The sequence below is a fragment of the Venturia canescens genome, chromosome 11 (genome assembly GCF_019457755.1).
Source record: "Venturia canescens isolate UGA chromosome 11, ASM1945775v1, whole genome shotgun sequence".
NCBI lineage: Eukaryota > Metazoa > Arthropoda > Insecta > Hymenoptera > Ichneumonidae > Venturia > Venturia canescens.
Window position 1 is genome coordinate 9,825,564 of NC_057431.1, and position 22,651 is coordinate 9,848,214.

General features: G+C 38.7%; 5 protein-coding genes across 11 annotated transcripts in view; 2 read left to right on the forward strand and 3 right to left on the reverse strand.

The window, feature by feature from the left end:
- The window catches only part of LOC122417695 (RNA pseudouridylate synthase domain-containing protein 2-like), a 114,370-nt gene extending 110,394 nt beyond the window's left edge, over positions 1 to 3,976 (forward strand). For both annotated transcript variants that reach the window (XM_043431457.1, XM_043431458.1), the window contains one exon: positions 23 to 3,976. In XM_043431457.1, coding sequence (XP_043287392.1) covers positions 23 to 826 — 804 coding nt within the window. In that variant the 3' untranslated portion in view covers positions 827 to 3,976. The remainder of the gene's footprint in view (positions 1 to 22) is intronic.
- Positions 3,977 to 5,032: 1,056 nt separating this feature from the next.
- ND-51 (NADH dehydrogenase (ubiquinone) 51 kDa subunit) lies at positions 5,033 to 8,348 on the reverse strand. The gene is made up of 6 exons (XM_043431460.1): positions 8,167 to 8,348; positions 7,894 to 7,961; positions 6,715 to 7,383; positions 6,136 to 6,368; positions 5,655 to 5,858; positions 5,033 to 5,504 (listed from the first exon to the last, which is right to left on the reverse strand). The coding sequence occupies exons 1-6, from the start codon at positions 8,213 to 8,215 to the stop codon at positions 5,306 to 5,308; spliced, it is 1,422 nt and encodes a 473-aa protein (XP_043287395.1). The 5' UTR covers positions 8,216 to 8,348; the 3' UTR covers positions 5,033 to 5,305.
- A 1,518-nt stretch (positions 8,349 to 9,866) lies between these two features.
- On the reverse strand, positions 9,867 to 12,589 carry LOC122417687 (uncharacterized). 3 transcript variants are annotated; one of them, XM_043431439.1, is made up of 5 exons: positions 12,231 to 12,589; positions 10,870 to 11,247; positions 10,457 to 10,609; positions 10,237 to 10,374; positions 9,867 to 10,114 (listed from the first exon to the last, which is right to left on the reverse strand). In XM_043431439.1, exons 2-5 carry the CDS (start codon positions 10,912 to 10,914, stop codon positions 10,037 to 10,039), a joined length of 414 nt encoding a protein of 137 aa, XP_043287374.1. In that variant the 5' UTR covers positions 10,915 to 11,247; positions 12,231 to 12,589; the 3' UTR covers positions 9,867 to 10,036. The 3 variants fall into 3 exon arrangements, with proteins under 3 accessions (XP_043287374.1, XP_043287373.1, XP_043287375.1); XM_043431438.1 differs by having other exon boundaries at positions 10,870 to 11,266; XM_043431440.1 differs by lacking the exon at positions 12,231 to 12,589 and adding an exon at positions 11,661 to 12,175 and having other exon boundaries at positions 10,870 to 11,266.
- A 569-nt stretch (positions 12,590 to 13,158) lies between these two features.
- Usf lies at positions 13,159 to 15,238 on the forward strand. Of its 3 annotated transcripts, none has more exons than XM_043431436.1 (4): positions 13,159 to 13,319; positions 13,540 to 13,628; positions 14,018 to 14,313; positions 14,497 to 15,238. In XM_043431436.1, the coding sequence occupies exons 1-4, from the start codon at positions 13,279 to 13,281 to the stop codon at positions 14,890 to 14,892; spliced, it is 822 nt and encodes a 273-aa protein (XP_043287371.1). In that variant the 5' UTR covers positions 13,159 to 13,278; the 3' UTR covers positions 14,893 to 15,238. The 3 variants fall into 3 exon arrangements, with proteins under 3 accessions (XP_043287371.1, XP_043287372.1, XP_043287370.1); XM_043431437.1 differs by having other exon boundaries at positions 14,036 to 14,313; XM_043431435.1 differs by having other exon boundaries at positions 13,160 to 13,319; positions 14,015 to 14,313.
- A 494-nt stretch (positions 15,239 to 15,732) lies between these two features.
- LOC122417685 (V-type proton ATPase catalytic subunit A) lies at positions 15,733 to 22,277 on the reverse strand. Of its 2 annotated transcripts, none has more exons than XM_043431432.1 (10): positions 22,146 to 22,277; positions 21,081 to 21,174; positions 20,875 to 20,987; positions 20,111 to 20,476; positions 19,898 to 19,954; positions 19,492 to 19,586; positions 19,085 to 19,356; positions 18,176 to 18,758; positions 17,205 to 17,394; positions 15,733 to 17,028 (listed from the first exon to the last, which is right to left on the reverse strand). In XM_043431432.1, the coding sequence occupies exons 2-10, from the start codon at positions 21,157 to 21,159 to the stop codon at positions 16,936 to 16,938; spliced, it is 1,848 nt and encodes a 615-aa protein (XP_043287367.1). In that variant the 5' UTR covers positions 21,160 to 21,174; positions 22,146 to 22,277; the 3' UTR covers positions 15,733 to 16,935. The 2 variants fall into 2 exon arrangements, with proteins under 2 accessions (XP_043287367.1, XP_043287369.1); XM_043431434.1 differs by having other exon boundaries at positions 22,049 to 22,183.
- Between the last annotated feature and the right edge of the window lie 374 nt (positions 22,278 to 22,651).

The following is a 22,651-nucleotide window of genomic DNA, read 5'->3' on the forward strand; positions in this document are numbered from 1 at the left end:
AATCTGCGTTTTCCTTTTCCAGGTTCACAAACAATACGTGTGTCGAGTTGAGGGCGAATTTCCTGAGGAAGAAGTCGTGTGCAACGAGCCGATCGAGGTCGTTTCGTACAAGATCGGTGTCTGCAAAGTATCGGACAAAGGAAAAGATTGCGTGACGCGTTTCAAGCGTTTGAGTTACAACGGAATATCATCGGTGGTGCTGTGCAAGCCTCAGACCGGAAGGATGCATCAGATTCGAGTGCATTTGCAGTATCTCGGTTTCCCAGTGGTGAACGACCCTTTGTACAATCACGTGGTGTTCGGTCCGGAGAAAGGGAAGGGTGGAAAGATCGGTAAGACGGACGAGGAGTTGGTGAAGGATTTGATCGGTATCCACAACGCCGAGAATTGGCTCGGCATGGACGGCGACTCCGAGATGAGTTTGTTCAAACCCAAGCTGGACATGGAGGATCGAGTCTCGAATTCGAGCAACGAAAAAGAGCTTTCACCGTCCTCGACCCCGGGGCCAATCGACGATGAAAATCGTCGCGAAATTCTCAATCTCGTTCAAAACGAACAACAGGAACAAGCCAAACAACAAAACGCAACTCAAAAAGTTACCGTCGGCACGCAAACCGGCTCCGAAGCTCCGGACTCGAGCTTTGCCAATGACAAAGTCACCGTCGACCCTCACTGCTACGAGTGCAAAGTCAAATACCGCGATCCCAAACCATCCGATCTTGTCATGTATTTACACGCCTGGCGCTATTGCGGACCCGGATGGGAATACGAAACTCCGCTGCCCGCTTGGGCCTCGAGCGATTGGACCTCCGACGATGATCGATAGTCCCCAACCTCCTCCAGCCTTTTTATCCCTTCTTTTTTTCTCCTTTCCTCTTTTAATCACGCCTGACGGTTCTCCGGGATCCTCCACTTTCTCGAACTTTCATCATCTCGGGACGCTGCTCCGACTGAATTGCTGATAAAATTCTCAGTTTTACTCCTTTCTCTCTTCCTTTTTTTTTACTTTCGAGCGTTTTCGATGATACTTGGACATTTTTTTCTGGAATTTGAAAGAATCTTTGATGCACATTTTGAAGAAATTTTACTCGAGCAATAGTGAGCTTGAAGTCGTTTGCTCTTTTCTGAGGATACAATTTTAATGAATTTCTTTGAATTTCTTTTCAATTTTAATGAAAATCTTTGAAGAATGAACTGTTGAAATATGCGAAGGAGGACAGAAAAGGATTTTTTCACAATTTTCAGTCGGAATCGCACCTCAATTTTACTATAATTATAAATAATAACATAACTATGAAAACTATTGTTATAATAACTGCTGCGAGGTTCGCGACGAGCAAGAAGAAAATGTAAACCTTAAACAGAGAAAACCCCCTTTTGATATCCTACCCCGTGCCTTCCATCCACACCGACCTTTTGCGCGAGCATTGCCTCCGAAAAAAATCAGCCCCCGTTTAGGATGCACATGAGTCTGGACTTCGAGAGCTGAAAGAAATGGCTCAGTTGTTAGTTAGTCGCGAGAAATCGACGAAGAACGATGATCGAGCGAGTCTCGAACTGATTTTAGTAAAGTATCGGCGGGATTGTCTTTGTATCGGCAGCGGCTTCCGGTCCTGGAATCGTGGGACCAATCACGCTCCGCTCTAGATTTATTTTTTCCGATTTTTTCATCACGAATCCCATTTTTCCTATTTTTCTCGTATCTTTTGTTTTTATAAATCGAAGAAAAAAGTTTCCTCGTCGAAAATCAAAGACTCTCGCGGTCCCGGCAAGTGACTTAATGGAGATCCGACATGTAGCATCAATCGCAATAGAAAAAACGTCTATTTTTATAGGCCGATTATATATTGGATACGTGTTAGAAGAATGATTTTGAAAATTGCATTTTTCATTGAAAAGGGACGTCTGGATCGAACTTACGAGGCGTTTTCATTTGTTTCCCAAAAGAAACTGAAGATATTTTGAAAAAATTACGATACGCACGAAGAAGAAACAAGGCGATCCCGTTGCTTTTCAAAAATGCAAATTTCAATGCTATTTAGAAAAGAGTGAAAGAGAGAGAGAGAGAGAGAGCAAAAAAAATTAGGTGAGAAAAATGCGCGTGGCCCGGTCAGAACAGGAGCTTTATTTCTAACAATCAAGGCACGATCGATCGACGTGTCGAAAAGAAAATAAAAACAAAATCGGGGCACGCGACATGATCGTGACCAACGGAGAGAGCGAGCACGAGCGAGCTTTAATCATATCGTAAAACAAACAAATGAATGACAAAATAAAACACGTTGTAAAAGGAAAAGTCGATTTGACCCTCGCCTCCTACCCCCACGCAATTTTTTGACAAAATTGTACGACTAAATTGGGTAGAAACGAAATTTCATGAATAAAAACTTATTTTTAATTCACGATTGTCAATTGATTCAGCACCGAAAGTAACAAATTGTAAATTCATTTATTTAGCGTTGTTTTATGTTTATACCGGCCAAAGCCGATTTTGAGGTGAACTGATTTTGCCGAAGCTTAATTCATTCGAATCAATTTCGACTGGTAATTGAGCCGGAAAAACTAGTTTGTCTTAAACATTCGGTAGAAAAAGCGAGTCTTTCCTGGCAACGGTTTACGAAAGCAAGGCATTTGCTTAAAAAAAATGTAGAAAAAAAACGAGTTTCCCTTAACGATCGTATTTCGTTGGTGAATATGTGTTTAAATGAGGGAACTTGTTTCTGTATAGAGACGTTTTGTTAATTAGCTAAATTGTGATTGAAATGTTGACAACTTGCGGAAACAATGCATGGGTGGGGGGTAAAAATTTGGAAGAGTTTGTTGGTACATATTGGAAAAACTGGAAATTGAACTTTTACTACAGAAATGAAAATCATTATTTGCACTAGTTAGCGAAATAATAACGAAAAAATGTTCATTGCGTTTTGACATGAAGGAAACGTCGTTGGATTTGTTGAATCACTTTGTTGACCAATCGAGGTGTTCAGCTGTAAAAATTAGCTTGAGCTCTGATTTGTTTATCGACTAGAAACATTTTCGAAAATTTATTTTTATTTTGAAAATAAATTTTCCAAATTTTGCATAAATAATGAAAAGTTTGTCTTTCACTCTCGAACCACTTGACCAACTGTTCGATCAACAAAAATTTGTACTCAATCTTTTTATGTCGAATGAGAAGGGCTCAGAAGATCTGTTCAGTGAACGGATTTGTGAGCATGTGTAAAATCATTGAAAGTTTCGTTGCGAATATCGAGTCTCAATTTCTGGAGTGTGTACGACAAAACCGAGTGACGAGGGGCCGATAAATAAAATAAGGCAACAACGGACCTACCATAAAAGACAGTTTGTGCGCTTAACTAACAAGAATAAAATAAATAAAAATAATAAAGAAAATATGAAACGAGGAACAAGCGAAGCCTCCCCACACGTTGCTAAATTCGTCTGAAATCAATCGACGAATATTTTTGACGCGTCCTCTTAAAACCGCCTAGCCCCGTTTACTCTTATTTTTAAGTAAAAAAATACGGAAGAAAAACGAAACGGTTATTTCGACAAAAAAATAAGAAAAATTATATATAAATGTATGAAAATATGGAAGAATGAGTGAGAAAAAGCACGAATGAGAACGAGAAATTGGAAGAGAGAAAGAGAGAAAAATGCAAAAAAGACAGTCTCGATTTAACGCCAGGTATGAAAATAATTAAACAATTATCTCTTGTAAATCCATGCGAGCGCTTTTGTATATATTATATATATATTGTATACGCACACATTGTACCGTTATTGAGACAAAATTGATAAATAAGGTGAAAAAAAAATAAGTGAATGAAAATATGAAGAAAAATCAAAGATATGATAAAATAATGGGCAAAATCGACATATTTATCGTATGGAAATATTATACATAGTGTTACGGAACGTTTAGAGTTCGTGATGATAAATAAATCAATTTAAAAGAAAAGAAAAATCTCTTGTATGAGGCTTATTGTCGTTTGATAATTTTATCGATTAGCACTTTTTCCAGATTTGAGGCTATTCTCACTACAAAGTCCCAACTTTTTACGTATTGTTGATCGAGTTGATTGAATTCACATTCCCCAGCGTGTGCACTGGAAAGGCATGGAGATGGAACAAAAAATGCAAGACCCCAAAATTCATTCCGACATTAAGGAAGAGTCGTTGTCGAGAAATTTATTGTAGAAAACTTTGTGCTTCGTGAAATTGGTCCAGTGCAGTAATGCTGTAGCTTTGACAGTTTTCACAGCTTCCAGGGAACTCTTCAGGGGGTCTTTGAGCTTGAAAGATAAAATTGGTCATGGATGAACGTCGATCAAGCACATTTTTACAATTTTTTACTCTCCAAATAGTGATGTAGGGAACTCGAGCTTTTCAAATTCATCGAAATGCACTTTTCTATGTAATAATTCGAAATAATTGCAATTTTCAGGAAGCAATTAGCGGAAAGAATATTTTCCCGTTATTAAAAGAGGAATAATTCGACGTCGTCCTCTACCGAGGAAGGTTCGAGGTTGATAAATCGAGCGTGTCGTTAACCCAGAAAAAGGTGGATGAATTATATCTCGCATGAATTTTTCAGAGGCCATCATTTCCACGCGTGTTCACCGCGACGAGTTGCCGCTCTGAGAACACTATCGACCTTGTAATTTTCTCCATGCCAAAGAGGAAACTCGACACGAGTCTTCAACACTAGAATTAGAAAGAGAAAAAAAACGTACACAGATTGGGCGGGGTGAGATTGGAAATTCATAAGCTTGCCGTTATCGCTGGAATCTTGAAACGGATGAGAATTTCAACGAGCTTCGTCCTCAAGCCCTGGAAATTTTTCTTTCGATATTTTTCATGCGAAAGTCTTTCTCCCCTATTTTTCAGGGGTAAAAAAATAAAAAATGTCTCGTTGACGAAAATGTAGTAGATGAAAAGCCCTGGAAAAAAATCGCAATTTCAGTTCGAATATTCAAAAGGTGCTGAAATTCTTTGTTTTGGATTTTTCAGGATTCAAATAAACCAGAAAGACTTTACACTTCAATTGATTATTGAAAAAACTCCCGACTCATGGGAATCCTCCTTAATACATTTTACTATACTTCGATTAATTTCAATCAAGCAGATCTTTTGCTAAAATTCCTTTTTTCCTGTGTTGTCGTTTACTTCTCCTTTATATATACACATCTACATTCTTTGGGGAAATAAATATTCGTAATGAAGCTCGATTGCGTTCGAGACAGGAAAGGACGATGAGAAATAACAAAATCAACGAAACTCGATATTCCTAGAGAGTTTTTGCTCAATTCAGTGCTGCGACGCGCTTTCCGCTCTTGAATTTCTGCATTCTCTCTTCGATTACCGGTCTGAAGTGCCGAATCAGACCTTGAACTGGCCACGCTGCACCATCTGCCAATGCACAAATCGTGTGTAGCTCGATCTGCTTCGTCAACTCCCATAACATATCGATCTCGTGCTCCTCCGCATTGCCCTCGACAAATCTGTCCAAAATAAAAAAATCGAAGCTTTTAATCGATTAAGTTTGAATTTTATTGGTTTTTTTTTCATTTTTATTGTCCCTTCGAGTAAGAATAAATATTTTTGAATTTTTTTTTTCAAATGAAATTGATTTAGTGAATTTCTCTACTCACCGACACATTATTTTGTACATCCAACTTATTCCTTCGCGGCAAGGAGTACACTGACCACACGATTCGTGTTTGTAGAAACTAATGAGACGAGCGATTGCTTTGATTACATCGGTTTGCTTGTTCATCACGATTACAGCCGCAGTGCCGAACGAGCTTTGCACTCTAACGAGGTCGTCGAAATCCATGAGTACGGTGTCGCAAACACTGCAAAGAAAAAGCGCAATTTCGAATGGAAATTCGTCTTTCAATCGAAATATTTGAGTAGCGAAAAAAATAAAATGAAAAAGCCATTAAGATTCGCAGTTTCGAACGAATTTTGTCAATTCGAAGGTTTAGCTTCGAACAGAAATCAAATTTTCAGCTTTCGATCCTGTTTTCAGATGAAAATTGAAAACAATTTCGAACAATCAAATTCAGCTTCTCAATCTCTTTTGAATTATTTTTTAGAGCTTTAGTTATAATTCATTTTTGAAAGTTTTACGTTTTTGGAATGATCGGAGTTGACGAGCCGCCGGGTATGACGCCCAGGAGATTGTCCCATCCGCCGATGACTCCACCCGCGTGCCTTTCGATCAATTCTTTAAGGGGAATCGACATTTCTTCCTCGACGGTACACGGCGTGTTAACGTGTCCCGAAATATTATACAATTTCGTGCCGCTGTTACGCGGCCGACCGAATGAAGCGAACCACGCACCGCCACGACGACAAATTGTCTGGAAAAAGCAAATTATTGGTTGAAATAACGAAAGATCAAATTCGTAGGATCGAAAAAAAAAAATTTTGCAAACGAAACTCCAATTACCAGGATTTTTCAATCCTGAAAGAAAAAGCTCAGAGTGATTCGTGTTTTACGTTCGTTTTTTTTCTTTCAACCTTTCAAGCGTTGTTTTAACTTTGATAAGTGACGCGATTAACACAAAGAACGATCTGTTCTGCAAAAAACCAGCAATTTAATAAAAAATGAGGATTTCAGGTCAGATTGAAACTCTCTGAAGACAGCGATTTGAATGTAATGATCGGATATTATGAACAAATATATTCCATAAATTATTGCAGTACCGGTGCAACAGCGACCGTCTCGACGTTGGTGACCGTTGTGGGGCATCCGAAGAGTCCAACGTCAGCAGGAAAGGGAGGTTTTAGCCTAGGTTTGCCTTGTTTCCCTTCGATGGATTCAATTAGAGCAGTTTCTTCACCACAAATATAAGCTCCCGCTCCGCGCTGAACAAAAATATCAAAATTGTAGCCGGAGCCACAGGCGTTTTTGCCGATGAGTCCAGCCTGATAAGCCTCTGCGATTGCGACTTGAACATTCGATGCTTCATTGTAGAATTCACCCCTGATGTAGATGTAAGCGGCGCAAGCTCCCATCGCTCTTCCGGCGATCAGACACCCCTCGACAAGCTTGTGGGGATCGTGGCGCAGAATCTCGCGATCTTTGCACGTTCCAGGCTCACCCTCGTCAGCATTTATCACCAAATACTTTGGCCTTCCGTCCGAGGGTTTGTTCATAAATGACCATTTCATTCCTGACGGAAAACCTGCTCCGCCTCGACCTCTCAAACCCGAGACTTTCACTTCGTTCACTATCCAATCTGTTCCCTTGTCCAATATCTCTTTTGTTTTATACCAATCGCCTCGTTTCAAAGCACCTTTCAATCGCCAGTCGTGTCTGCCGTACAGGTTCGTGAATATTCTGTCCTGGTCTGCCAACGGACCACCAACTTTCTGATAACGCGAGCATTCGAACGTTCAAATAATTATTTGGATTTATCAGTTATTTTTATGGGAAATCTAAATTTTGAAAGATTGTTTTATTAATTAATTTGTTTATTTATAAAAAAACTGATGTAAGAATTTCTACGTTTTTTCGAAAATCTTAAAAAACAAGTCAGAAAAACATTTTTGATTGGACGAAATTTCAACGTCACAAACCTACAAGTATGTTTGTATACATATGTATACGAGGCTATACATATGTTTACCAGTTCACATAAGAAAATGCATATTACGTGGAACTTGCAAAGATGTCAAACGATTAGAAATTGATAAAAAAAAATTAAATAAAATGTGACACTTGAAAATGCTGTCGAAATTTTGAATCTTTTATCGTGCAGAAAACAATTTTCATTATGACACCGATTTGTAGGGATCGATGATGAGGAGCGTGAACGTTTGATAAGCAAAAAAATTTGTCGATCGTGTAATTATGACAGATAAGGTGAGGGAAAAATTTACCTTTCCTTCGGGAGCTGCATCAGCGTAACCTCGTGCCTGCTGGATGCTCAAAACTTGTCCAAGAAGACCTTCGAATCGATCGTACAATAAAAATGTACACTTGTTTTAATTACATAACCTTGACAATAAAAGATTGCGCGATATTGCGTAGGAGTTTACGAAACAATTGAGCGACGAACCCGCTCAAAACAACCGTCGAATCTCAATTATTATCGACGTAAGGTTCCACAAGTTTTTTCGTTCTTTCAAACTGATTTATTGAAGTAAACTCACCAAATTGTCCTCTTGGAATTTGAACGCAGCGAGCGATGACACCAGCCATCTTGATCACTCCTGACCGAAGACACTGCCGGAGTTGCAGCAATTACTGCGATTCGACACACAGAAATATGCGTACTTGCGTCCGAAATCGATTTAAATCGCGTTTGTCATCAACTATACCCCAATCGGAAATAAGACTCGCTACGACGCGCTATTTACGTCAATCAAATCTCGGCATTATGCGTATTTATTTTATAATTCGCTTGAAATATATTTTTTAATGAAATAATTATCCCAGCATTTCTACTTTGCCGATTACTGATAAAAACGTTTCCGTAGGATAAAAAATCGCGAAACGTGGCGTTTCAAATATATTTTGCAAGCCATTTATGCCAGTTTTCTCCAACAATAATCTGGGCAGTATTACGATATCCGTAGCCCCGAGTTTTAGCCATGCAATCTTTATATTTGGCCCAAAATAAGACTTTTCAATAATAAAAAAAATCGAAATTCGGTTTTTAAGGGGGTGAAACCGGAGTTTGAATTTTGAAGCATTATACGTTTGTGAAATCGAAAATTAACTTTTTTCTAGTGCAATGAAAATCGAAATTCAGCTTTAAGGGGTGAACCATGAGGGTTAAAAGTTTGAGCTTTATATATTTTTGGCCCCTATACTTCTAACGATGCAGCGTACATATTGGATCGAAAATGAGACTTTTTTCTAGCATATCAAAAATCGAAATTCAGCCTTTAAAAAAGTAGAAGAGGAGTTTTAAAGTTGAAATTGTGGTCACTCATTCCGACCATACATAGCTATTATGCTTGAATATCAAATATAATGATAATCATAACTCGGTCGAGGGGGAAAATGAGATCGCAATCGCAACTCAGCTGAGGAGGAAAAATGAGAGTCGCGAAGTTAGCGTATTATTGAAATATTTATGCTGCTTGTTTTATTTTCAAAAATTGAACATTTTTAACGAGTTCCCATCGTGTGCGTGTGCACCATTCTCTATATGCGTGTTAGCATCGAACCATGGGGGGGGGGGGGGAAGGCAGTTATTTATCACCCGCGCGCACACATACACAACGGTCCTTATAAGGGCCAGGGATTCGAAATTCCTCCACGTGGTAAATTCCGAGTAACGCTAATAGTCTTGAGACCTACTTTCTGCATTATTAACGAAGAACAATCATGCATTCATCTTGAAAACCGAATTTCAGAGAATTTGACAAAAATACGACGATTTAAAACACGTTCAAAGCTTTGGTTTATCCCCTTAAAAAAAAAGTTTTAATAAACTGCCTGACACTTTTGAAATTACTCGTTTTCTAGAATGTTTTCCCCGAATTCCAAGGAAATCTACCAAAAAATACTCCGTTTATCAAAAATTATAAACCTGTTTCACCCCCTTAAATGCCGAATTTTGATTTTTTTTATTCTTGAAAAGTCTTATTTCGGGCCAAATATTAAGACCGCATATGGCCAAAACTCGGGGGCCACAGATATCGTAATATCCCCTTAATCTGAGTTTAAACTCGGTTCATCCTATCTCGAAACTATATGAAAAAAATTGAGCCGAGTTTGGACCGCGTCGGAAAAAACGGCCATTAGAAGGTTATGAAGAGTTACAAGAGAAAATTTTCTAATTTTTTAAAAGAAAAAGCATTTTATTATTGAAGGGAATGTTATTACTGCGATAAATGAACAGTTTCGAAATATTGAAGAATGTAATTCATTGTGAAAATGCTAAGACCATTTTATGAATTACAATTTATCGAATTATTTTGAAGTTTAAATTTTAGTCGACGGAATCGCTCATGCTCGCGATTCTCCCTGATGATAGTCGTCCAGTTTATTAAGGGTGATAGAAGCATCTCATCACTGGCCATCCTGCTGAGCCAATTTGTCAAGTCCATCGTACGCATCGTAAAAAGCATCATACACTTTACGAGAGACCTGAAAAAATGTTGTGCTCAGGTTTATTTAGGAATCCCAATTTCGTGGCTGAAACTTTCTAAGTCTTTTAAGGTTTCAATTGATTTAACGGGTTATTAAGCTCCATTTAGGATTGTACTTACGTCGTCACTGCACATGATGGCATTGCCGCCAAATGTTTTGAGGACAAACGACATTCTAATTGGTTCCTTAGAATTTCTCACTTGTGCGTTAAGCCCGTTCAAAATATCAGCCGCTTTACTGTAGTAGTCCCATGCTTTCTGTATTCACAATAATATCAATATAAATGAAATCAAAAATTAGATTTTGACTTTCATGCTATAACGAAAAACCTTTTCTTACGTTTCTCATTTCCTCGTTTTCCATTGGTTTTACTGTTTTTTCATATTTTTGTGCTACCTCCGTGAAAACACGATTTATGCTTCTGACACAATTTTTCACAGCCTGTTCCTGTATTTTCTGTCTCTCCTCTTCTGGATCGTAGGCAAAAGCCACCTGTCAATTTTATAACAAAATTTATTTTTATCCAGGACTATCCCAGTCCTCGTGGACGCATTTCCTTCAATTTTTCTACTCTTTAATAGTAAATTATGACAATAGTGAGATCGCATAATAGTTCAGGGAATCTGAATGAAAAAATTATCAATTTTTCTGTTTCCAAGCACCGTAAACTCTCATAACATCGTTCGAGTCAATTGTAATGCTCAATTTATCCTGTTTGCAAATCCATCGATACATTTTTCAATCGTACTTACCGAAACGACTAGAACAACGCAGAGAAAGACTGAGATTTTTGCCATTGTTGCTGAACTGGAAACAGTTGCAAAGAACTTGATAAAAACACTGATCCGATGAGCTGCTTATATACTCCTCACTCGTCAAAACTTCATGTCCAATCAACAAAGTCATTTCCATAGCCGTTAAGTGCAACAACAGTTGTGCAAATTGACAAATCAACTGAAATGAACTTGTTGATCATCGATTAGTCATCTTCAGTGCTCCTTTATCCATAAACAAATGTAAACTTCCAATGTAGCGAACGATTGCTCCAATTATGTATGATGCGATATGTCCGACAGAATATCCCATAGTCGTGATGCAACAACAAACGGTTGGCTTTTTTATTATTATTCCTAAGGACAGAGGAAGTTGCTGCAAGACAAAAAAAATCATTACATTTTCGATAAATGTTTCGAGGAATTGTAATTAAGGGTTCGATTTCTGTTTTAACAAGGTCGATATGATTTTTCGACATTGAAAAACGTGAAAATGTCTCAACAGATCAATTTTTTTTCTCTATCTAAATCTAAATCTCGATAATATTACAAATTTTTTTGATCGTTTTACAAATGCAGGGGTCACTTCGTAATTAGAGAAAAATTCATTTTCTCTTCACTTTCAACTTTTTTCATTCAATAAAAAATATTTGAGTTAGTAGAAACTTTTTATTAAAAAGTCCGCCATAAGTTTTAGCGAAAAGCCAATGAAATATTGAAATTAATCGAAATTTAGTTTTTATAAATCTATTTTCATAAATAAATGTCACTTTTCAATTTGATTGAATCATTTTTGTGTTGTGATAGCCGATCGACTATAGTGAAGGTTTTAGAAACTCGCGATCCTAGCGACTAACGATACAGAGGATTTATTTCGAAGGTTTTTTTCGTCAATTCTAAAACGTTTTGATCTCTCCGGCGCGTCGTTCGATGAATACTGCGTTAGTCAAAATGAAATGCTATGCCAAAATTCAAAGCAAAATTCGGTTTTGGATTTGCGAGCGCCCAGAGAAACGCCATTGAAATCGATGATCAACTATTTTTTTCCTAGTGGAAAAATATTTTCGATGATCCCAAATATGGAAATTCTTCATATTATAATGGCCTTAAAATAACTGGTTCAATTGTTTTGAAGAAGCAGGTCATGGCCTATGTTTCATCATCTGTGACACTCCATTGAAACGGTGTTTCAATGGTCGTTGTCAGCTTGTTAAACATTTACGAAGTCATTCAAATACAAATAAATCGAAAACTCAATGATTTTTTGAAGCATAACCAAACAAAGGTGCACATCACAATAAAGTAAACAAGTTTTGACACACAAGACGTAATCCAAATACCTTTGCAGTTTTCAAACGTTTTACCCGGCGGACAGTGAATTGTTCTTTTTCGAACAAGTGTCTTATCTGCTGTTCGACCTCTTTCAAAGCACGCACCAATGAAATCACGAGAAACATCATACTAATTGTTTGTAAACTCTTTCGAGTTTGAAGCACAGCAATTCGCATGCATATACGATAACCGCCCAACTGGAACTCAAGAAAAATGGCAGGCTTCCAACCAACTGTGTCCCGGGCAACGTTGGACTGTGTCGACTGTGTCAACAGTGTCAACTATACCGAGCAATCATCTCTCGTTGCAAGACTTGCAAGTCCATTCTGTCTCGAGTGTGGAATAGTGTGGACCGTGTGTCCGAGTCCCCTGACTCCCCTGTGCTAGCTCTAACTCTAGCAACCCGAAATTTCCCCGCCGCTCGCTTACCCCCACTTTTCACCATTTCTATGAGAAACCGGACAAGTTCCCATGTGAATCGCGTTGAATCCAAATTCGCAGTTCATTTTGACTCATACACCTCCAAAATTTGGAAATTTGCAATGAACCGCCGAAAATGGGTGAAAATAGGGAAATATCGAAGTCTGATCAGAGCCATGAATGTGAGAAAAAGTAAAAAGAAGCAGGACAAAATTTGAGCGGGTAAATGAATATTTCAAGTGTATACAGAGATGAGCAAAAAATGAGATGTAGAAACAAAGCTATTCTCTGTATTAAAAAATTCATCACTGCGTACACTGAGCCTCCAATTCCAATGATGATTAACTCATTGAAAAAAAGAAGTCTCATTATCGAAAAACGTCACCGGACCTTTCGGTTATTTTCGATTTTGATTTCAGTCTCGAATTAAACTTCGAACTCTCGTTATCACATTGCTTTCGGGCCACCCTGTATAAAAAAGTTTTATATATACACATACGACGTTCTCACAGAGTTGCGCGCGTCTTACGACGCCATTTTATCCGCACCACATGACCTCCTTGTCGTGTCCCCGTGACCAGCTCACGTGAATTTTGACAAATTCAAACGGCTTTTTTTTGGTGGCAAAAAAGTGAAATGGACATACTGGAGCAGCATCTCGAGCAGCACGATGTGAGGTAACGATACTCTTGTTTTTTGCCTCAATTACCACGATTTTTTCGATCACACGAGCTCGCTGTTCTCTATATTACGAATCTCGTCCAAGGTCATTTGTGTTTCGTGTCCACTTTAATTTCGTCTCCTCGATTCTCATTTGTTATCCTTTTTCCCTCCCCGTTACCCCTCATGTTTTTGTTCGTTTTTTGTGACACTTGAAAGAACAAAAGATTTTTGCAGTGCCGTCCGCGTCAAGAACGACGACGGAACTGGAATCGTCATCGAGGAAGCCGAGATCGTCGACTGCGATGCTGATGATCCACTCAGTGGTAAATTTCTACACTCAAATTATTTCTCTAGTAAATTCTCTTTCATTCTTTCTTTTACTGTCCAAAAAAAGCATTTCATACTTGAAGAGGCTCAAGAGAATTTGATATATAAGACTCAATCTCGGCTTAAGTTCAAATGATAAATCGTGACTAAGAAAGATTTGAAAGGTCAATTTGAATGCAATTTTTGGATGGATTATTACAGCAGGCAACGTTCTAATTGCAAAGCTCAATAATTTTTTTCTAATTTGACGGTTACGGATAACTCCATAAACCCGCAGTTATTCATTGAAATTCACTTTGCATGGTTCCACATTTAAAATAAACCTTCTCAAAGTAGAATAAACCTTTCCTGCCTATTACTGAAGCGGATTGTCGTATTTAAGAAGTCTATTGCGCGGCTCCAGGAGACGGAGCCGATGACGACGGCCTCCGTTACCAAGAAGCTTTGGCCTACCGTGTTGTTCAAGTGAACGAAGCCGATGACAACGAACTGGATCTTCCGACGAATCAGCAAAGCAATAACGCCGTCCAGGTTCTCACCTCGCCGATAAATGGACAATTTTATGTTATCGGAAACGCCAACGACGTTTTTACAACCGCTCAAACATCCAGATCCATGTCACCTAGATCGGGAACTATTCAGATCGAAACTCCTCGTTCTACTGGACCAGGAGTCAAAAAAGTAATGAATTTTTCAAAATTCTATTAGTTTCTATTATTTTTCTCAATTTCTTCAAGTCCCATAACTCGTTGATTAAAAAGTCATTTGAAAATTGGACGATGAGCATCAAGAGAGAGGGGAAAAGTAATTTAACCAGGAAATTTCAAATTCCATAGTGTGTAATCAGCATTCTAAATATTGCAGCGCGACGATCGACGGAGAGCGACCCACAACGAAGTAGAACGAAGGCGAAGAGATAAAATCAACAATTGGATAGCAAAGTTAGGAAAAATAATTCCCGAATGTAACAACAGTGTACCAAACAGCAACGGAAATGGGAGCAGTGGGGGCGAGGGAAAAACGAACTACGAGACCCAGAGCAAGGGAGGAATATTGGCAAAAGCTTGCGAATACATAAGCGAGCTGAGAACAGCGAATCAAGGAATGGGACAATGTTTGCGAGAGAATGAAAAGCTGAGACACGAAGTGGCAACGTTGAAGCAAATGATAGCTCAATTGAAGAGGGAAAACAATCAGTTGAGAAACGGAGGCGTTAACAACGTTGTGCAAATATCGGAAATTGGTCGTTTAAAGAGCTGAAATAATTGATTCGAATTTCGTCTTTGTCATTGAGGCGAAGTCTCGAGTTTAGTAGGATATTTCTATCCGATCTCTCTCTCTCCTATATTTCTATCTTTCTCTGAGCTCGGGAAGACCCTGAGTTAGAAATGATCGTGTAAAAAGTATAAATAATGTATATAAATTCTGCATTCTTCATAGAAAATATTAAAAATTGTTTAGTTTGCAACTTTTCGAGTTTGAGCGCGTTAAATCGTCGAAATTTCGCGTGCTTTATTATATCGTTGATGTATATACCACGGGATTATTGTTATATTAATAATAAAATGAAAAATACGAGTTTCGACGTCGTAGCACTTAGCAAACACTTTCTCTCTTTTTATCCACAACTTTTTTTTCGCTACTTCCCATTAACTTTCAAAACGATAGAAAATTCTGCATTTCGTATACATCAAAGATTTTTCGTTCAAAACTCACGAGTTTCCACACTTGTGACAACTCGTGGTAGCAACGATCGAATAAACTGTTCGATTAATTGATTTCCAAGTACCCAACAACATCAGAAAGTGAATCTATCGATTGCTTTTTAATATTGAATCAACATTAAAACAAATTACTTCGCCAATTATAAACATTTTCAACGATCAACAATTAATTCAAGCCTCGGCCAATAATGAAGTAATTAAATAGAGAATCGAAACATTTATTTTTCCTTTTTTGGTCACTTGATATTTATTTGTACAGTTTTTATCCAAGTCCAATTAACAATTGCGATAAACCGTTTTTGTCCCCCTTCTGACCGATTAATAGTTTATATAGTTTTGTTTAATCCTGCTCGAATCAAAAATTACCACCAGATCGTTCCTTATTCCCTTTTTGTGCATATATTTATTTATTTCGTTTTTAATGTTTTTTACATATCGTACAATGGAAATGATACTGGAGCTGCTGGAAACGAGCTGGACCTCGCGAAGCTTCCTTCGATATGCTCGAGCCCGAGCATATGACCACCCAGCACCTCATTTAACAAGCCTAAGCACTTCCTCGAATTTAGCTTTAAATTCTTGGATTAAAGTTTAGCCTTTCAACGCCATTTTTATCTCGATTCTTACACAAACATAGTATTTTAGTATCTATTTAACGGCCTATATTTAACTCTCTATCACTTTAACATATATTATGATACAATAGCTAATACTTCATGATTTCCATATTTAAAAATGAATTTAGAATCAATTTTGCTCGTAAGAATGCTGTCGTTCATGGGGATTCATTTCGGCAGATTTGAAAATAAAGTACTTTCTTATTTTCTCGATGGTTTTTTCAGCACTTGGAATCGACAGCGAAGTTTAAGAAATTCGTTTTCGTATTTTTAAATTCTTCAGGACATTTTTGCAATTTATTATTTTCTTGCTAAATTGCAATTTTATTGGAATTCAAGAGAATTTGGGCGTGGATTAAAACGTCAAAGTTTTTTAGCGCCCTTCGACCTTCACTTTTTCTTCTCTTTCCCCCTGCTCAACGATATAGAATTTGACTTTGAAAAATTTGTTGTGCCAAAACGACGTTTACGGTGATTGGGAAATGGATTTTTTTGCTTCGGAGACGAAATACTCGGACACTCGTCCCTATTTTTATTGTCTCGATCCCAGCGAGGCTTTCGCACTCGCAGCTCTTCGTGTTTTTTTTTAAACAAAAAATAATAATAAACTGCGTGCAACGCCTTCAGTTATTTACAATTTTTCATATTTTTCTTCGGGATTCTTGTGTTTTTGTTTTTCAAGCTGGAGAATCTTTCCAGGACATCAAAATCTCCGACGGTCAACGTCCCCTTGGGCAGATTATTTTGAATTTATGTTTGTAAGAAAAATGCGAAAGACGAAGAGCTGCTTTTTTCAACGTTTCTCGCAAATCCACCAATTTCTCCGCCTCTCTCGTCTCTTTTCTCCCCTCTCTCAATTATGTTGAAATATTAATGGAACAATCCCACAATTAGACTTTTGGGAACTTCGAACATTCACGATTTAATCGCTTCTTGATCGAGGCACGAATTTGAGGAGCCTCTTAGTCCTCGAGGCTCCTGAACGCCAGCTGAATGTCGTCCAACAACTGATCAAAGTCCGCTCGGATTTTGGCCTCGCCGTCCTTCACAGGATCCTGTAAAACGACATTTTTTTTTTTTCAATTTTCAATATTTTTATCGAATTCATTGCAAAATTTCAGTAATATTTGCACCAATAATTTATCGCTCCCAAAAAATCACTGGCTCAATAAATTTTTGACCACTTTCCAATACTTTTCATTCCACTTATTTTTCCTTTTTCTCTTCTCACCTTGAATTTCATCGAGCTCAATTGATAAATAATGTTGCCCATGCTGTCGCGAATTACGTTCCAGGTTATTTTGTTGTCCGATTGAGCTGTCGATTCGACCGCATGCCTCGCCATGTCGTAAAACGCGATCATGTTACGCAACATCCCGACGGTTTTGTAGAACGGACAGAACCGATCGTAAGGCGAATAACTAGAAATTTCAACGATGATTATTCATTCTTACATCAACAGACTTTTTTCATTTGATTTCATCCAATGAGAATTTCAATGAATTCAAAAGTAATTAAAATTCAATGAAAATCCACCTTTTAATTACTGGAAAAAAGCGTGAAATTTTCATTGAAAATTAAGCGTGAAGGGAAAAATATGAAAAAATATTTCTCGTCAAAACTGCCACATGCGGCGGGCAGGTGAAGGGTCAACGGAGGCTCCGAAAGGCTCGTAAATCATTTGGAAATAAACCTGGTCAGAATCGACCGTTGGGTCAAAACCACATGCTCGAGTCAGCGACGCGTCTCGTTCTCATTTCGTTATTAAAAATTGTTCTGATTCATTGGAATTGAATCCTGAAATAACTGAAAGTGGGCTTTCCCATTCTAATCCTGTGGGAACGTTTTGTTTTGATGTTTGCTTTCGACGGTTGAGCCTTTCTGATAAAATAGTATTCTCTCGACAGTTTGAAAACTAATAAAAACAAGCCGGTGATGCCAAAATGTTTGGAATTCTGTTAAAGTGAGGAAAATATTCGTGCCAGTCGTCCGAATAATTTCAAACGAACATTGCACAGGATCCAACATTTCGAACCTTCTCGCTTGATGCGATTGATAATATTTAATACGAAATCGGAAAAAAGAATCGAAATTTTGGGAATTTCAGCTTCGAATTGAGTCCAGGACAAAAAAGCAGGCAAATTTCTCGAATGAAATAATCCCAAGTGACATTTCGAGTGTAAATTCCAAGGGAAAAATCACCTGTTTTGTTGCAAGAAATCGTCCTTGAGCAACTTGGCGACTTCGAGAGTTATTTTGTCGGATTCAGCGAGGGAGGCTTTGCCGACCAATTGTACGATTTCCGAAAGATCTTCCTCCTCCTGGAGGATTTCTTTGACTTTGGTACGAAGAGGTACGAATTCCTGGAAGTTTTTGTCGTAGAAATCGTCGAGGGCGCGTAAATATTTGCTGTAGGAGATGAGCCAGTTGATGGAAGGAAAGTGTTTTCGTTGGGCGAGCTTTTTGTCCAGCCCCCAGAATACTTGGACGATACCGAGGGTCGCGCTCGTAACGGGATCGGAGAAGTCACCACCGGGAGGTGAGACAGCCCCGACGATGCTGACGGAGCCCTCGCGGTCCGGATTTCCAAGACACTTGACGCGACCAGCGCGCTCGTAAAAACTGGCCAATCTCGCTCCGAGGTACGCCGGGTACCCGGAATCCGCGGGCATCTCTGCCAAACGTCCTGAAATCTCACGAAGAGCTTCCGCCCAACGAGAGGTCGAATCGGCCATCATCGCGACGTTGTAACCCATGTCACGGAAATATTCGGACAAAGTGATTCCTGGGGAAAGAAAAATGGGAAATGAGGACAAACATTTTTTGACTAAATCACTCGATGGCTTCCGTCGTTCGCATTTTCGTTGATTCAACAAAAAACGAGCATTGAAAAAAGAAACTTTACCAAATCGAAGCAGAATTTTACGAATTCGTGGACTCGAGGATCCCCTTAAAATTGCTACTTGACAATGAATTTTTGAGTCCGTTAAAAAGTTGCTTGAAAAGCCAACGAAAAATTGAAAGTCCGACAATAAATTGCTGGAGAAACCGAGCCAACATCGAGACTCGAATTGCTGCCGAGAAACTTTGAATAAAAAGTTTGAAGTTCACCGGTATAAATGGAGGCTTCACGAGCGGCGACAGGCATGTTCGAAGTGTTGGCGACGAGAGCAGTACGTTTCATGATCGATTCCGTAACGCCGTCGATCTCGACGGAGAGCTCAGGGAAATCACGAAGTACTTCAGACATTTCGTTACCACGTTCTCCGCAACCGACGTAAATAATGACCTCGGAGTTCGAGTATTTGGACAGAGCTTGAGAAATCACGGTTTTACCGCAACCGAAAGCTCCGGGAATCGCCGTGGTGCCACCCTGGACGCACCTGGTGTCAAAAATATTTCGAAATTTAGCTTCATTCGAATCAAGAACTCGATTTCTTTGGATCGAGGAAATTCCGAGCGACAAAACGTTCGGAATTTCAGGTTCAACTGTATGGAAGATAAAAAATTATGCTTACGGGAATAACGAGTCCAATACACGTTGACCAGTCAGCAGGGGGTGATTCGCTGGCAGTTTTTCTGTCACTGGTCTCGGCTGACGTACCGGCCACACCTGCAATTCATTTGTACAATGTTTTTATTCACGATTCCTTGAAAACGAAAGTTGTTTTTTTCAAAAAAAATCTTTTTTTGACATTTTCTTGGAGCTTTTACAAATTTGATGAAATAACAATGAGAATTTAATGAATTTTTAGAATTTAGAAGATTTAGAAATTCAATTGAATCGAATTATCAGAAAAAAGTGACGTTTTATGATGGAATGAAGATTCGGAGTCGCTTCGACTACAATTTTTCACTGGATTCGTTGGCGGGATCCAAGCACGAGCTCTGCCGTCGTTATACAACGAAAAATTATGATTGTACCTGCAACATGGTGTACTTGCTCTTCTCTCCATCGAATTCGGTCTCGAGAACGACGTCCTGTGAAAATATTCGTAAAATTGAATCTCTACGATAAAAAAATAGCACGAAGAAAAAAATGAAGGAGAATCACAGTTCCCCAAAAATCCTCAATTCGGGGCAATTTCTTGGGAAAAATCTTTGAAATTTCGTTACTGCAACGAACGAAAAACTCACGTCGACCGTGTAGTTTCCAGCAGGAGCGACGTAAGTCACGGTTCCTTTGCTCTTCGAGGGCAGCATCATTTTGTGTTTGACCAAGGTGTTCTCGTGCACTATACCGTAGAGATCGCCCCCGGTAATGTGACTTCCATTTTTAATATTCAGAGGATTGAATTCCCAGCTGATCGTTCGAGATAGCGCAGGCACATTGACCCCCTTCGGGATGTAAATCGAGCTCGTCAATTCGTTGATGTCTTTCAACGGACGCTGAATACCGTCAAAAATACTGCCCAATATTCCTGGACCCAATTCCACTGACAAGGGCTTGCCTGTACGCAAAACTGGATCGCCGACCGTCACGCCACTCGTTTCTTCGTAAACCTGTCAAATTTACCAATTTTTTAAATGAAACATTTTTTAAAACCATTCAAACGCGGTATCCATAAAAATTATTCGTTCTTTTCTTCTATTTATTGACATTGGAATGAGCGGAATTGGATAAACATTTTGAAAAATTGGGAAAATTGAATTTTCTAAAGCTCCGTGGAGGAAAACCGAATGGAAAATGCAAAAAAATGGACGAAAATTCCTTCGTTTGCATACAATTTTTCATCGTTTGAAAATTAATGACGATTCTTATTGACAATGAACGAAAATTATTTGGAAAATGAGAATTTTTCAATATTTCATTGTCAGCAATGTCAAGCGAAACAATTGAATGGGATTTGTAATTTTATGTCAAAAAAAATGGAGGAGGAAATGAGTTTTGACTACTTTACCTGAATAGTCGCCATGTCACCTTCCAAACGAATAATTTCTCCGACTAGTTCGTAATATCCGACTCGCACAAGCTCGTACATAGCGGATCCGGACATTTTTTCGGCTGTGACGACTAAAACAATAGAGAATTGAGAGTTTTTTGAGTTCTGTAGCCCATTAATGTTTTTTCGGATTTTGGGACTTTTTTTTTGAATTTTCAACTCACCGGGACCGGAGACCGCATAGACATATCCGAACTGAGACTCCTTACTAACATTGCTCAACTTTGGCAAGCCGTGGCTCATCTTGAATGATTATATCTGCAAGGGAAAAAATGTGAAATTCGAAGTATTTTAAATGGTTAAAAAATTGTGAGGATTTTTGAAAATTTGCGAAAAAAAAGTCGATCAAAATTATCGCTATTTGGAAAGTAAATGCAAAAATTCCGAATGTACCGTAAAAAACGGAAGGATGCTGAAAATGTGGAAGTTTGTGAGCAAAAACAAACGATCCCAAGTGGATTCGAAATTAATAAAAACACGTTCGACAGAAAAAACGATTTGAAAAATTATGGAACGATCATTTGGTTAGTAATGGAGAGAAATCGGTGCTGATAGATCGGCTAAAAGCCACTCCCGACGAAAATGAAAATTCGTCACATAAACGAGATGATAGGACATAAAATGGTCGACTTTTTAACAACGAAAACGCAGACCGAGTTTAATTTGATTTTAAACTCTCGAATTACGAGGTTCGGGACGAAAAACAGGGGGAAAAAAACAAATGATATTTCACGAGTGTTTCGGGTGGGGTACAAGTCGTGATGGATTCACGTGAGCACTTGTGCGTTCGAAAAAAGGCGTAGCCGTCTGCTAGAGACGTGGATTAGCGTGAGAGCGAGAGAGAGCGAGCGAGGCATGGGATTTTTGTCTCGCGATTCGTGATTTAACGGTTTTTCTCATTTTTATATAATTTTTCGAAATGATTGAAGTTCGTGGGGTTGAAAATAGATCGTAGAAAGTTTCGGGGTCCGTGCCAAGCATAAATATATGAAATTTATCCCGGGAGATAGGAGATGCTATGGCGCACGGTAAAGTGGCAAACGATCGATATCCGAGCCGCGCGAGTCTCCTCTTTTTTTTCCTTCTCAAATACCGTCTCCAAACCTTATTTTACCCAATATTTTAAACTCACCGATCAATCGAACGAAAAGTTATTAATATCACGATCGAAATACTATTATTTCGCAGAACAGAACGATAAACTGTACTCAGAAATAATAAAAACTTACGGAGACGTCCGACGTACTGAAACGAACCCACCCAACGAGTCTCGAGCTTTGCCTGACTGATATCACAAGACAGGGTCAGCTGACTGCTCCGTCGTGTTCATTTTCAATGCAACGCGCGCACAACTACACAATTCTTCATCCCTACTCATCCTTCTCCCTATCTCTCTCTCACTCTTCCACGAAATCATTTCGCTCGAACAAGATGGCGAGTTACAGCCTTAAGTTTTCAAATCGTACTTTTGTTTCAACGTTTCTAAATTTTTGCTCACGCCAATTTCACGCGACTTTTATTATCGTCGTGCCATGGTGTACACGAGCCCGATTTTTCAAATCACTCCCGTTTATTTCGATTTTTCCCAAAATATCCAAAATGATAAAAAAATGGCTGCAATCGACTTTGTAGAAAGATTCAACGGTTGTTACACGAAATTTTTCATTGAGTGTATTAATTTTTGATAGGATATTCCCAAAAAAAAAATCTCAAAAAGAGACCGCGAAAAAGAAAT